At 44.0% G+C, this 15,471-nt stretch overlaps 1 protein-coding gene across 1 annotated transcript; it reads right to left on the reverse strand.

Annotated features, from left to right (window-relative positions):
- Positions 1-11,267: 11,267 nt before the first annotated feature.
- Positions 11,268-13,074, reverse strand: LOC112901183. Its single transcript, XM_025970037.1, has 4 exons — positions 12,712-13,074; positions 12,273-12,612; positions 12,131-12,183; positions 11,268-11,550 (listed from the first exon to the last, which is right to left on the reverse strand). The coding sequence occupies exons 1-3, from the start codon at positions 12,835-12,837 to the stop codon at positions 12,161-12,163; spliced, it is 489 nt and encodes a 162-aa protein (XP_025825822.1). The 5' UTR covers positions 12,838-13,074; the 3' UTR covers positions 11,268-11,550; positions 12,131-12,160.
- Between the last annotated feature and the right edge of the window lie 2,397 nt (positions 13,075-15,471).

Here is a 15,471-nt window from a genome sequence, read left to right on the forward strand (position 1 = left end):
CATATCTTGCTATCTGTCGAGACGATCGTTATCTGCAAATCGGATGTCATCAAGCACATGCTATCGGCTCCTATGTTGAAAGGCTGACTCAGGAAATGGATGTTTGCACTGTCAGAATTCGATATCCAACATCAACCCGCGAAGTTAGTCAAAGGGCAGGTGCTGGCGGATCTTATTGCAGAAAGGATCAACGCTGATATAGTAGCACTCGCCTTGCACGCATGGGCCATGTATTTTGACAGATCAGCTTGTGGAGACGGATGTGGCATAGGTATCCTGCTTGTGTCATCTTGGGGGCAACATATTCTTTTTTGATCAGATTACCTACCCCTTGCACCAACAATCTAGCAGAATATGAAGCGGTACGTAAGGGTATGAAATTGTTTCTTGAGGCCGGAGCGGAAGCAGTAGAAATTTTTGGGGATTCAAAGCTGGTGATTTCTTAGCTTATAGGAGATTACAGGTGCGAGAGTGAGTCATTTTTCCCTTTATGGGTACAATGTCAGGAGCTGATGGCCCAATTAAGGTACATAAATTTCTATTGGATACCAAGGATACAAAATTCAGAGGCCAATGATCTTGCACAGATGGCTTCAGGATACAAGGCTGTGGCAGACGGAGCCGATCTTCAGATACACCTGCTAGAACAAGGAGTCTGGAGAGCCGATATCTTCAATTACTTTAAGGATGCGGCTCGGGGGGCACCTAAGAGGATACGTTACAAGGCCATGAAGTACGTCTTGATAGGGGACGGCATGTTCTACAGGACTTTAGAAGGATTGTTGGTCAAATACTTGGGGCTGATCGAATCGAATCGGCTCTTACACGAGATCCACGAAGGCACTTGTGGGACTCACCAATCGGCTCATAAGATGAAGTGGCTGATTAGGCGATCGGGGTATTACTGGCCCACCATGCTTGAAGATTATTTCAAATATTATAAAGGATGTCAGGTATGTCAGAGGTTTGGGAAGATACAGATGGTACCAGCATCAGTAATGAACCCTATCGTCAAACCCTAGCCATTCGGAGGTTAGGGTATGGACATGATCGGCAAAATTAATCCTCCATCTAGCAAAGGACATCACTTCATTTTGGCCATCATGGACTATTTTACCAAATGGGTGGAGGCCATTCCTATGAAGTCAGTGGCGTCGAAGGACGTCATCAATTTTGTTAAAGAACATGTCATTCACAGGTTCGGGATTCCTCAAACCATCACAACAGATGGAGGGTCGGTCTTCATATCATATGAGTTCAGAAAATTCGCTACTGACATGGGCATCAAGCTGATCAGGTCGTCTCCATACTATGCTCAAGCAAATGGACAAGCTGAGGCGTCTAATCAGAGCCTTATCAAGTTGATCAAGAGAAAGATCGATGAGCATCCTAGGCGTTGGCATGAAGTCTTATCAGAGGCATTGTGGGCATACCATGTTTCGTGCCACGGAGCAACAAAAACTTCACCTTATCACCTAGTGTACGGACAGGAGGCTGTATTACCGTGGGAGATTACGGCCAGCTCGAGACGCATAGAGTTCGAAAATGACCTAACAGCTAAAGAATATGTTGCTCTGATGAGCGACAACATTGAGGACCTTACGGAGCTAAAGTCACTTGAGAAGATCAAAGAAAATAAGGCCAAGTTAGCCCGCGCGTACAACAAGAAAGTCAAGCCAAAAGAATTCCAAGTCGGAGATCTGGTTTGGGAAGCGGGGTTACCGTTGGGGACTAAGTATGCAGCATATGGCAAATGGTCTCCAAATTGGCATGGGCCTTACAGAGTTAGATGGCGTCGAGTTTCCGGTGGCTGTCAATGGTCAACACCTCAACAAATACTTCCAAAGTATGTGGGATGATGGGCAATAAAGCCGATGCTACGCATCAGGCTGTGAGCCGATATGTTCAGTTGGCCCGGACAAGTGAAAGCCGATGTTACGCATCTGGCCTAACACAAGAAAAGGGGCCAATACATTCAGTTGGCTTGTAAAAAAAATATTTTGTACCCAACACACTGAGTTGGTCAAATAGCCGATGTATAACCATCGACTTTAGAAGTGTAATTGGAATACATGCAAGTTCTAGGCAACAACGGGATACATGAGATGAGTACAAAGCGTTCTACTAAAGAAATTCATCAATGGCCACGATAGCTTCTAGACGGACGCGATCGGCTTCTGTGATCACTGCCTCATCATCCTTGTCCTCGCCTGACACTATATGCTGACTCAAAACACTCAACTCTGTAAGCTCTATCTTCAGCTGGGTAGTTAGATTCTCTGCTTCTTGTTGGGAGCGGGCTATGAGATCCTTCTCATCCTGGATGCTCTGCTCGGTTGCCCGGACTTTTGCCTTGAGGTCTTCCAACTCCCTCTCCAAAGATTGAAGTCTTTCGGAATGTGCAGAAGTGTCAGCTTTAGTATCTAGAGCCGCCTTCTTCTTGCTGAGCAGTCGGCAGCTCTCGGCAATATCGGCTTTTAAGGGGGCTTGTGAGCGACGGGCTTTAATCCTTTGCCGAGCCTTTTCTACCTTCGCCCGAAACAAGGGAAGATGTCCGGTTGGCCAGAGTTTGAGTTGAAGGATTTCTGGGAGTTGGGGCTTGATCTCATCAAGAATTTGCCTCGCCTCATCGAAGTCTTGGACCAAAGTATCAATTGGAGCTGAGAGCAGGTCCTTTATGCGGAGAAGTTGGCTAGTGACACCAATCGGCTGTGGTTGATGATCATCTACTTCGAGTATGGCCGAGCCAACGGATGCAGGGTCAAATGAGAGCAGCTCCGAGAGGTTCAAGCCCTGAAAGAAGGCAGAAAATTAGTACGATACAGGGAAAGGAAGATGCAAACGGCTCAGAGGTATAACACACCTTTTCTTGAGAAGGATTGATAGCTGATGAGGTGACAATCGGCTTCTGCAGATCCTGAAGGTTGACCAAAGTATCAACTGTCATTGCAAGATTCTTTGGAGTTTCCAGGATCGGATCCTGGAAGTTGACCAAGGTGTCAACTGTCGTCGTAGGATTCTCTGGAGCCTCTAGGGTTGGGTTTTCTTAGCGCGCTTGCTCTTCCTCGGTGGAAACATCCACGATATCAGCCTGCAAGCAAGGAAAGAGCAATTGAGTCGAAGTATACCTATTTGGAGGACCAATTCTAAAGGGACAATCCAAACCTGGTTGACGTTGGGAGCTTCTTGATCTGTAGAAGATGGTCCGGCCTCCTTCCGTATCTTCCTAACAATCATCTTCTTTGTCTTAATCTGGGTTTGGGGGGCAGCAACGTCGGAGACTCGTTTTCACTTGGAGGCCAATTTTGTAGAATCAGGCTGGATCCGCATTATGACCTTTGATAGGGGAGGTGCGTTCTTGCCAAAAAGGACTACGGGAGCAACAGGTGAGAACTTGAAAGTGGAGCCATCATCGTTCTTGGGCTCCGGACCATCCTCTTGCTGCAGAGGAAATAAATGGAATTAGAAAAGAAGTCAAGCAGAATCATGAAGAAGTAATAAACTGATGGCGATACCTCTTCCTTAGGGACTTCACACTCAGTGTGAATCTGTTGCAACATTGGCCCCAAGGCTTTTCGATAGACGTAAGTTTTCCACACTGACCACCAATTCTCGAAGCCAATAGCCGAAAAAGTAAACGATATGTCGATAGGGATTGGGATGTGGAGATCATCAAACAGGCTATAGCATCTAGAGCTGGTGAGACTGTCAGATAGATCGGCTCTGCTCTCTGTCAGATGATGAAGGAAGAAGTGGGGAGGAATTTGCCCAAGACCAAATTGCCGGGCTGCTACGACCGGCTGGAAAGATTCATAGCCTGGTTTGATGATTCTGTTGGAGGTGCTCATGCCGACAGAAAGGAAGCAAGGACGGATCATGATGGAGTACAAATGCCGAGTGCTTTCATCATCGGCAAAGTCATCCAATCTATAGGCGCTTGGATTTTCAAAGATTTCAGAATCTGTGTAAGGAAGGTAGATTGGATTGTTCAAACCTTGGTAGAATACTCTAAACCAGCTTGAGGCGTCTTTGGGGTTCAACTTGCTACCGGGAAGACTATACAAAGCTTGGCCAAAGCTAGTACATCTAATGTGTCTTCCACTCTGATCTGGGAAGGAGTTATCGGCCAGAATAGGGAAGTTTGGTATGTAGTTCTAAAAATACAAGTGAATCCATAACTGAATGAACCACCAAGGACCACCAGTTCTAAGTTTCTTTTTGGAGAGCAAGCTCAAAGACATCAGGTGAAGATATCTATAAACTTCCCCAAGAAACAGTTTGCCAAGGCCAACAGTATGACCTCTGGCCAGTTCATATGCTAGAGAGAGGTAGTTTTTGGTTGGAGCAAGGGAAGGACCGCAAAATATGAAGTGTTCCAACCAGAGGTTCAGAAAGGCCATATGTTCTTTCTTAGTTATAGGGCCTTTGGTTTTGATGTACTGGTTTAGGTAGGCACCCCAATTTGTGCATTTTGTTTTGGAGGACAACTTAAAGGGGACCTCAGGCATTCTGTAAGCAGAGGAGCTGGCGATGCAATGTCCAAACCAGTAATCATCACCACATCCATGAGGGTTGGAGTCATTGGCCCATGGCCAAATAAAAAGCAGTTTAGGGCATCAGACCAAAAATAGCCGATGGATTTCAAAAGGTTTTCATTCTTCTCAAGGGGGGACAATGACAGAGACAGAGCGTCAGCTATTCCTATGGTTTCCCATGTGGGCTGGTAGGGTTTTGCTACTCTGTTATTCCAAGATACCCAGCCCTCGGGAGGATTTGGCCAGGCACGCAGGCTGTTGGCCCAGGAATCAAAGTCTATATCTTGGCTTACGAATGGGATTCGATTGGCCTCACAATAAATCAAATCTGTTGGACGCTCATAAGAATGAGGCCCAAGACAAAACGAATTGGGGAAAGAAGGATGTGGCAAAAGAATGTCTGAAACCTGAAGAATCGATAAGCGCCAAATAACAGGAAAGGATCATTTAATGTTTTAGGTGTTCAAGTAATTACTCCAATTAAATCAGCAAAGGTCAAAGTTTTACCTTCAGACCAAGGATGCCCGTATCGGCATTCGAGGGTTCCGCCATCTGAAGCTCCAACGGTGATCAAAGGCTCGAGATTGGATCTACGGTTTGCTTCGTGAAGTTTCGAGTTCGCGCTCTGAGGCTTTGATCTGGGTTTTGCGATTGGATTTGTGAGCAGGGGTTTTGGAGCGCAACTTGAATTCGGGGAACCTGTGTAGATCTGTTTTGGAAAAGTTCCAGATTTAAGCAGAAGATGGAATTGGTTCAAGGATCGACTCAGATCTGGATCGACACTTTGAAAGAAAGGACCGATGCGTTGCCATCGGCTCCCGGTAAATCGGCTTCTCGACAGTTGTTGACTAAAATGAAAGATTTCATTCATAGGGAAAATCATTACAAAAGGGGAGCCGATTCCTCCTAAAGCTGATCTATCAGCTTAGTATATGGCAGTTAGTACCAATCCTATGATCTACCACCAGTAGGTGCCTAAGACCTTGCGGCACTTGATCGGAGGGGCTGCACCAATGTCGCTGTCATCGTCGCTTGTGTCGTCGTCGTGCTGCCATCGTCTCCGCCGCCGTCACCAATGTAGCCGCTGCCACCTTCGGTCTGTTCATCATCATCATCTTCGTCGTCTTCCGACGACTCGCCACGCAGGAAGCCTCCTGCTACCAAGTCTTCCTCGGTCGATGCGTCATCGACTTCTTCCTCCGAGGTGGAGAAGTCCCCCTCCCAGGACACGTCGTCATCGCCATCTTCATCTTCCAGTTTGTCGTTGAAGAGGAACTGGAGGTCTTGGCCATCGGTCAGGGATTCATCATCCTCTGACCAAGCCTAGAAATCCCACTCCTCTGCATCCCAGTGCAGAGGAGCGCAGGCCTCATAGGTTGCTGTGGGGTCGAACTCCGGGGTCATCTCTCGAGTTGTCTCGGATTCAATGGCAATGACGGAGGAAGCAGAGGATGACGAAGCCATTGCGGGAGAAAGAGGGGCGTACTGCTGCAGTTGCTATCGGCTCGAGGAAGAAGATGAATGAACAGGTTGCCAGATCGAGTTTATAAAGGCAGGAATGGAATACAGATAGGCACCGTGACAATTTCCAAGAAGTTAGATGCAGAGTAGTCACATCCCATGGAAGTGGAAGTGGCACGCATGTACGGATTTCGGAAGTTGAAGAGGTGATGTGATGGAAAAGAAAAAAATGGTTTCGAAATTATTATTGCCGAAACCAAGGGGGCATGTGTTATCGCCATAATTTAGCTGGGCCAGAAGATGGGCCACGAGCAAGATGGGTTTAAGGGATAACTGTAATGGGCTTGCAAATTGGCTCCTACGCGGGCGGTTTAAGGCCAGGATTGGCCGTATATCTAGACAGGTGTGTGTGTTTAAATTAGTTTAGATATAGATAATCAGGATTCGTGTCGTAGTCGATCAAGATTACTTAGGAAAGGCAAGTCTCCGGACTATAAATATGTATCCTAGACTATGAATAAAGAAGACAACATCCATTCACAAACAAGATCTCGGCGCATCGCCACCCCTATTTCAGGGTTTCTTCCAGGCAATCGCCATGTTGCCCCGATCACGCTTGAGTGATCGGGGCAACATTGTTCTTGCCTATTATCTTGTGCTAAAGTATTGTTGATGGTGAGTAACACTAGTTATCTTAGTGTTTACAGAGTTGCATTGGCTCTTATATCCTATTCATGCATTGTTTGCCGCCTGTAAACGTCCGCTATCTTTGTGCCCGATCTTGGGTGCAAGGGCAGCATCTTGCTCTGTTTTGATTAGTAGATCTAATCTATTATGGTTGGTCTTTGTTCATCAAAGATTTGGCTTAATATCCGCATGGTTAGGCCCTTCAAACGGGTGGAATGTTCCGGCAGTATGTTTGATGCTTCACATTGATCTGAAGAGGGATTTTTCCAGGAATCGACTTTCTGTTGGTTTTAGGCCTCTGTTTAGGTTGGTATTCTATTATCTTTCATATTTGTTAGGCTTAACTACGCGTGGATGTTCCGGTCATGTGGTGAAAGCTTTAACCATCGTAGATTGAATTAGCTTGTTGATTGCAGAGCAGGTTTATACTACCATCAGATTTGTGTATATTGCTTGCGTGAGCAGATCCGATCTGATACCGGGGGTAATCGAATCTTTACAGCCGATTGTGGGGGTCACCCAGAGAGCCGATCGCGGCTCGGACTAACGTTTGAACATGTCTGTGTACGCAGGAAACTAACTGAAAACACATATACACCTTCCTGATCAGGTATAGGTCAGGTGGCACGCCTAGCAAATCCTGAAGCTAGGTCGTGTGCCAGATCCTGGGCCGTTGACCGAGGGACCGGGGCCCACCAGCAGTCCTGGGAGCCTCCCGGCTCCTCGTGTTGCCTGTCGCTGCTCGCCGGTGGGTTTCGACCGACAACAAACACTCCCACCCCTAGAAATTGATCTGCAGGGGCGGGTCATGCCGCCCCTACAAATCCATTTTCAGAAAATAAAAAATAGAAAAACTGAAAACAACAAAATAAAAAAGAAAAATATTTCAGCCCACTGGCCACCATGACAAGCCTCTCTACTATATAGGTACAATTTTTTGATGAAATATGTACAACCGGGTTCGAACCGCTTATCTCAAGCCTCGCGTGTACCTTCCTCTCAAAGCCACACTATACAGTCACTTGCGACTCTATGAGGTATGCTATTCTTTTGTATTAACTCCGAAGTCGATTTTCAGGAGCGGGTGACACCATCACCCACCCCTAGAAATCCATTTCCAGGAGCGGGTGACGCCACCACCCGCCATTGAAAATATTTTTCTATTTTATTCTAAAAATTCATTTAAATATTTAAATATAGCAAAACAAATCAAAAAAGTTGAAACTTCTACACTATAGTTATTGTGAACTATAGATACATAAAATAATATGCCAAGTATATTTCAGTTTATATAAATATCAAGATTGTAGAAATCTCAAAGTATGATTTGAGTTGTATGAGATACTTATTCATAGCCATGTGTAGGGCACAATCATTAAATGATCTTATAATTTTAAAAGGTTTCAAACAAATAAAGTATAAACTATAAATTTTTAGATCTTAACACTACAATATTGATATGGAGCTGCTCTACATAGGAGGTTGTTTGAAAAAAAATCAAAACTTCTAGATTTTAGAATTAGAGAATTTATAATAAATTTTTAGACTACTGAATGACCCTAAATGAAAAAGTTATCACCTAAAAAATTTTAGGTCTCATCAACCTCTACAATTTTTATATAAAGTTTAACTTCATCTGAGATCATATGAAAAATTTATGAAATTATTTGTGTGGAACCATTTGTAGGGGACCGCTCGCGCCTAAAAATATATTTTTCGGGGCGGGTGACGCCCTCCCCTCTAGAAATGCGGGGAGGGTGATGGCGTGACCAGCCCCTAAAAATGGTGGACATTTCTAGGGCCGGCTGACGCCACCACCCACCCCTAAAAATTCATTTCCCGCCTTTCATGTCGCATGCTAGAATAACCCCGCTCTATTTGTAGGAGCATATTACCTTTTAGGCAGCTTCTAGAAAATACAGGGTGTTCTTAAAAATCATTTCTGTAGCAGTGTGTGCAACTGTTCGAACCGATAGACTACATTCTGCGCTGCCACAACTTCGATTTGCACTGCAAAGAGTAATTCTGCAGCGACTACATGATGACAGAGCGCTAATATGTGAATATATGGATTGATTATCTATAATAGCGTTTACACAATGTGTGATCTATTTACACCTATTTTGTATATGCAACTCTTTTACATCGTTTACATGAGCATGTTACGGTTTATTCCTATCTGTATTAATCTAGATTTTGTTTACATAGTAGTAACAATGATTTTTGTTTTATGCCTTAAATTAAATCTAGAAGAGTTAAATGCAAATTTCCAGCAGGAATATATATGCCAGGTACGGCAAAATGCACTATATAAGAAACCAACAAAGAAGACACACTCATAGGAGACGCAGAATTAACACGCGTCTCCTAAAAGTGCACTCCCAACGCCAAAGGACTCCATTGTGTGTGTGTGTGTGCAGAATTGATGAACATATTGAGCTTGTGTTGAAGCTCGCCGGCCAACCACCATGCTCGAGCTTAGCGCCATCCTGCTGGACCTGGATGCTATGGCTCCGCCACTACTCTCTGAAGCTTAAGAGGTTTAGTTGTCTGCACGTCGTGCTCCCCTCATGGCAGGTACTCTGGAGGCTAAGAAGGTGAGGCTTCTCTTTTCATAATTGAGGTCCAAATGCAAGTTTAGACCCATTTGTTCATGTTCTAGTATTTTAGGCCCATTTAACGTCCAAATGCAATTTTAGACCCATTTCATTATTGTCATGACTTGTATTCATTTTGCTTAGATATTGATAAGTTTCTTATTTAGCAATACAGATGGTAGACCGAAGGTGGATGTATCTTGAGAACCGTACTTGTGAAGAGTACTTAAGTGGTCTAAAGTCATTCATTAGCGCAGCAGAGGTGGACAAGTTGAATCGGCGCATGTCTGCCATGTGTTGTCCATGCATTGATTGTGAGAACGTGAGAAAATTCTCAAGTTCAATGCATGTGAACGCTCATCTCATCATCCGGGGATTCATGGATGACTACTTGTGTTGGAACCAGCATGGAGAGGAGGGTGTTAATGATCGAGACCTGTAGGGCGGTCGTATGGGTGAAGGAATCTTTGCAGTCAGCAAACAGCTTGCCAGGATGGCGATGAAAGGCTCCCTGATAGTCCTACCTGCCAGAATGATGAAGTAGAGTGTGACAATCAGATTGCTGGACATGATATGAGTGAGGACGAGCTTGTTGATATTGGCCACAATTATGTCAACATAGCTGACAAAATGGAGGAGATGGTGCGTGATGCAATATCGTATGATGGGTACACTAGTGTGGAGTTTGTGAAACTGCACAAGATGGTGAGAGATATGAAGACCCCACTGTATTCGGGCTGCAAGAAAAAGTGGAGAAAACTCTTCACATCACTTAAGCTTCTCCAGCTGAAGGCCACCAATCATTAGATCGATCGCGGCTTGAAGGCATTGTTAGATTTGCTAAGGGACATGCTTCCAGAGGAGAATGAGATACCCATGACCACTTATGAGATGAAGCAGACTATTTGCCCTTTGGGAATGGAAGTTGAAAAAATCATGTTTGTAAGAACAACTGCGTCCTGTTCCACGGTGACCTTGCAGATCTCACTGAATGCCCATAATATGGAGCCCCTCGATACAAATGAAGGAATGACGGGGGTGATGAGGAAAGGGTGCACGGAGCTCCTCAGAAGGTGGCTTGGTATTTCCCATTAATTTCTCACCTGAGGCATTTGTTGGCATCAAGCAAGGATGCAGAGCTCTTAGTGTTGGAACAAGGAAGTCCGCGAGATAGATAATTATATACGCCACCCGGCAGATTAAACACAGTGGCACAACATTGATTGGAAGTATAAAGAGTTTTCAGATTACCCAAGGAGTCTTCGATTTGCACTAAGCACAAATGGGATGAACCTGTTTGGTCAGATGAGCAGCTCGCATAGCGTTTGGCCAGTATTGTTATCGATCTACAATGTTCCACCATGGCTGTGTAACAAGAGGAAATACATTATGATGTCGATTCTCAGCAATCTGATATTGTGCTTCCATTCCCTCCTAATGGTGAGATCTCAAAACTTGGCACTACAAGAAATGTGACATTGTATGACGCTACATATATGTCACAGAAAGTCATTTTTATGTCACAAGTTAGCTTCTATGACGCTACGGTGACGAAAAATAATATGTCACAGAAGGTGCGTCACTAAGCACTTTCAGTGATGTTTTCGTAAAGAAACGTCATAAACTTTAGTGACGATCCGTAATACGTCATAACATTTGTGACGATTTAAAACGTCATAATATGTAATCAGAATGTCATAATTAAATGAATATGGTGTTGCCATATGGCGCATGACATGTCACAGTTGAGGTGGCAGCTTATGTGGCAGCTGATGTGGCAACAAAATTGTGACAAATTTAATCGTCATAATTACTAGTGGGCTTTGTATATATGGATTAGTTAGTACACATATTTTTATATTTCAGCCCATTAAAGGCCCACTATAAGTTGAGTCAAGATCTACTTTAATATAGCCCATTAATAAGCTAATTTAATTCAACGTATTGAAAGAAAACACAATCATCATACCATCACAAATGAGACCAATTTGTAATAATCAATCCATTGTAATACATTAGCAAACTGGTTCAAATATTATGCAATTCAAACTTTTACAGCAATAAACATCCATGGTGCTCAACAGCTAAGCATTACAAGTATTCATTCAAAAGTTGACTTAAGGATTACAAATTCATTGCCAACAGCCAAATATATCTCAAAAACTGATTCAATTCCATGTCACAACGACGACTTCATGTTGCCACGCAAACTACTTGAATCGTGTCCAAAAGAAGCCTCATGGTGCTGCAAAATGATTGCTTCTATGCAACCTGAAAACACATGTATTAATCAGAATAAAATAAGTATCAAGTGAATTGTATATATCAGTCCGAAGCTATAGGAGAAAAATGTTCCACTCAGGTCCATACTCATTGTATAAAACTGCAGCTTATTTCTACACTCGGCATGCATTATCAATCAAGATAGTACTATATATTGCGGCTGTCCTTAATAGTGCCACAGGTATCATCATGATAATATCAACGAATAGTTCAGCATTGCATTATAGAGCTGGACACACAAAATCGACAAGTTTAAGCTGAACCTTATAGAGCTGGACAGAGAAAAGGAGGTAATGAAATGCCAGCTATAAGTGGCCAGGAATTGACAACTGACGCCATTCATTTCCCCACAAATCATTAAGTGCATAACCAACAGATCACACTCATCATGCATGTATGTAGAGTTGTACCCCCTTCCCAAACTCACACAAACAGCATGTAACAAACCGATCAAATTCAACACAAAGAAAATTATAAGACAACGTCTAAGGAAATCATCATTCTCAACCACTTCATAAACAGCTAAGAGTCATACACAATTGTAAGGAGGTAACAAATCTTACATACCAATTTGCCTTTGCTCTATGCATCATAGCTTTAGTTTGTTCCATTGAACCCACCTGTACAATCAAGGAATGGAACACGTGATGAAATATGCGCACACTTGAAACCATCTAGCTATAAGAAAGAGCAAAGAATATGAATATACCAGCACTAAAGGAAATTAGTTGACGAAGCAAAGCATTTGTCTCAGCTGATGACTTCTTCAAGTCGTCAATTTCTTGCGACTGTTCATCTGTTTTTGATGTCAAAGCGTCAACTACTTGACGGAGTCCTGCTGATTCTTGTGTCTTAGCATCTAGTTCAAACTGAAGACGTTCAACGTGAGAAGAAACATCAATTCTGGATTTTTTCCGAGATACTTTCTTAAGACCCAAATTTTCAAGAAAGGTGCTATTCTTGGATAGAACTTGAGAGACAGCTTCAATACAAGTCTTCTGCTGCTCTCCATTTTCTATAGATTCATCAATAATTGATTCCATATCAACCTTGTAATAAATAAATAGGAAATCAGTTATAGCACCTAGCAATTATCTCAAGCACATAGAAGTAAACAGCCTACAAAAATCACAAGATTCAGAACTTACAATAGCTTGCTTTACTTGCTCACTGAAATCTCTTTTCCTGCTGCAATGCATTTCCTTAAAGAGGTCAATTGCAGTGGGCGTTGAATCTTTAAATCTTTCTTGTTTCTGAAATAGTGAGGAATCCATTTGAATATATAAGCTTAAATCAAATTAAGTCCTAATACAGGTTATGTAGGCCCCTATCAACAATACTATATTCTCCCTAACTCTCCAAATCTCATACATCACATACACACGCACAATAATTCTGGGCAGATCACTTTGCCCACTTTGGATCACATAATGTTCAGGTTTCAGCACATACACACGCACAATAGTTAGAAGTAATAACCAGCTACACACATAACATATTTTTCAGGTATGAGCACATACACACGCACAAGTTTTAGAAGTAATAACCAGCTACACAGAGCTGCTGCTAGCAAAAACAAAATTGACTACTACTGCTCGACCAACCCTCGAAGAGGTAATGAAAGTACACAATCTGACCAGCCAACACCCACGCGAGCACACGAGAACCCTCCCTAATAGACCCGACAGGAAGCAAAAGGTCGATGGAGGGGAGATGCTAGAGAAATCACCTGCAGGCTGCCTTGGACGTGCAGCTATTGTCCTCCCTGGTGGATTCTTGGTCACCATCTCGCCAAGGGTTAGGGTTGAGTGCGCGGGATTGGAGTTGGTGGTGGGGGGCGGGTTGTCTGGCATCTCACCACGATTGGCATCATCCCTCCGCCCTGGTGCCTCCTTCCCTGGAGGCATGAGTGCTTGCCCTGCTGGCTCCTTCCCTGGAGGCATGGGTGCTCGCCCTGGTGCCTGCTTCTTCCCTGGAGGCATGAGCACTCTCCCTGAGTTGCTCAGCCCTGCACCCTGGCTGGAAAGGAAGAAGGACTTGGTGGCGGCTGAAAAGAGGGAGGGTGGAGCTGAAGGGATATGAGCTAGGGTTTGCCAAGGTCCAGCCTTTTATATCCTCTGTAAATTTGGGCCCAATACAGAGGAATGAGCGCCAAAATTATGGGCGCCAGAATTTAGAAACCTTGGCGCCAACATTTTGCTTGCAGCATATTACTCACTTTACTTACTATATATGTTAATTTAAATTAACAACTGAACTTTACTACATAATAAATTAAATTATAAATATGTCTAAATTTTTTTGAATTAGATGAGCAGGAAAAATTGTGGTTCAAAATATATATCAAACGTTGTGTATTTGGAAACAAAGGGAGTATAAGTCTTAAACTGCCTAAAGAGGGTTTGATCGAGTCTAGTCTCATGTGAACTGAGTTAAATATATGGTGGTCAAATACACGTGAGAAGGTTACTCTCAAATGGCTAAAGATCATTGGGACAAGTAGACTTATTAACTGAGTTTTACACGCAAAAAGAAGATTTAGCTTACATTTCTTAACACTACGCCAAAACAGCAAATAGTAGACTAATGCGAGACCCGCCTCGCATTTGGCTCCCAGGGAAGCCTGTGTGAAGCCAAGGCGAGACGCGCCGTGAGGCGCGTCTTGCATTTTGGTAATCTAAGACGCGTGTGAGGCGCGTCTCAGATTACTTTTTAATCTGCGACGCGGTAATGCGGGACGCGACCCCTGCTCGTCTAGCATTTTGCGTAGGGCGCGTCTCAGATTAGGGCTTCTGGCGTAGCGTCTCAATGTATGCACTGATATAAGACTGACTCCAATCCATGAGCCAAAAGGCGAGGCAAATGCATATTGCCTTCCCTCGCGCACTATAGTAGCAGCCATCCAACTCCAACCGAGCATGCATACCGGTTATGCAAAATGACTTCGAGGAGAGAGAGAGTGCAAAATGCAGGCTCCCCACCGCGATGCAAAACACTTCCGTACAAATGGTCAGTCCACGGGAGAGTTGGACGTCGTTCGTCTTCCCGGGAGAGAGAGGAGATTGGAAATGACTGAGTTCAGTCATTCAGAAGGAATGACTGAGTTCGGATCGGAATGACTGAGTCATTCAGTCATTCCATCTTTTAGCTTCAGTCACTCAGAAGGAATGACTGAGTTCAGATCGGAAATGACTGAGTCATTCAGACATTCCATCTTTTAGCTTCAGTCATTCAGAAAGAATGACTGAGTTCAGATCGGAAATGACTGAGTTCAGATCGGACCAGTACGAGTTCAGTTCAGTCATTCAGAAGGAATGACTGAGTTCAGATCGGAAATAACTGAGTTCAGATCGGACCAGTGCCTGAGTTCAGATCGGACCACAGATCGGACCAGTGTCTGAGTTCAGATCGGACCAGTACGAGTTCAGTTCAGTCATTCAGAAGGAATGACTGAGTTCAGATCGGAAATGACTGAGTTCAGATCGGACCAGTACGAGTTCAGTTCAGTCATTCAGAAGGAATGACTGAGTTCAGATCGGAAATGACTGAGTTCAGATCGGACCAGTATCAGTTCAGTTTAGTCATTCAGAAGGAATGACTGAGTTCAGATCGGAAATGACTGAGTTCAGATCGGACCAGTTCCTGAGTTCAGATCGGACCACAGATCGGACCAGTGTCTGAGTTCAGATCGGACCAGTACGAGTTCAGTTCAGTCATTCAGAAGGAATGACTGAGTTCAGATCGGAAATGACTGAGTTCAGATCGGACCAGTGCCTGAGTTCAGATCGGACCACAGATCGGACCAGTGTCTGAGTTCAGATCGGACCAGCAAAAGGCAAATTGGCTGCGCGCGTTGGAGACCGGCCCGTGCAAACTGGGCCGGCAAAATGCCAGAGCATGCAGTTCGC

The sequence above is a fragment of the Panicum hallii genome, chromosome 7 (genome assembly GCF_002211085.1).
Source record: "Panicum hallii strain FIL2 chromosome 7, PHallii_v3.1, whole genome shotgun sequence".
Classification (NCBI taxonomy): domain Eukaryota; kingdom Viridiplantae; phylum Streptophyta; class Magnoliopsida; order Poales; family Poaceae; genus Panicum; species Panicum hallii.

Coding starts and splice junctions, on each gene's coding strand:
- LOC112901183 (XM_025970037.1), bottom strand. CDS start 12,837: ATGGATTCCTCACTATTTCAGAAACAAGAAAGATTTAAAGATTCAACG. Junction 12,613..12,711: donor AGCAAGTAAAGCAAGCTATT/GTAAGTTCTGAA, acceptor ATTTATTACAAG/GTTGATATGGAATCAATTAT. Junction 12,184..12,272: donor ACTAATTTCCTTTAGTGCTG/GTATATTCATAT, acceptor TTGATTGTACAG/GTGGGTTCAATGGAACAAAC.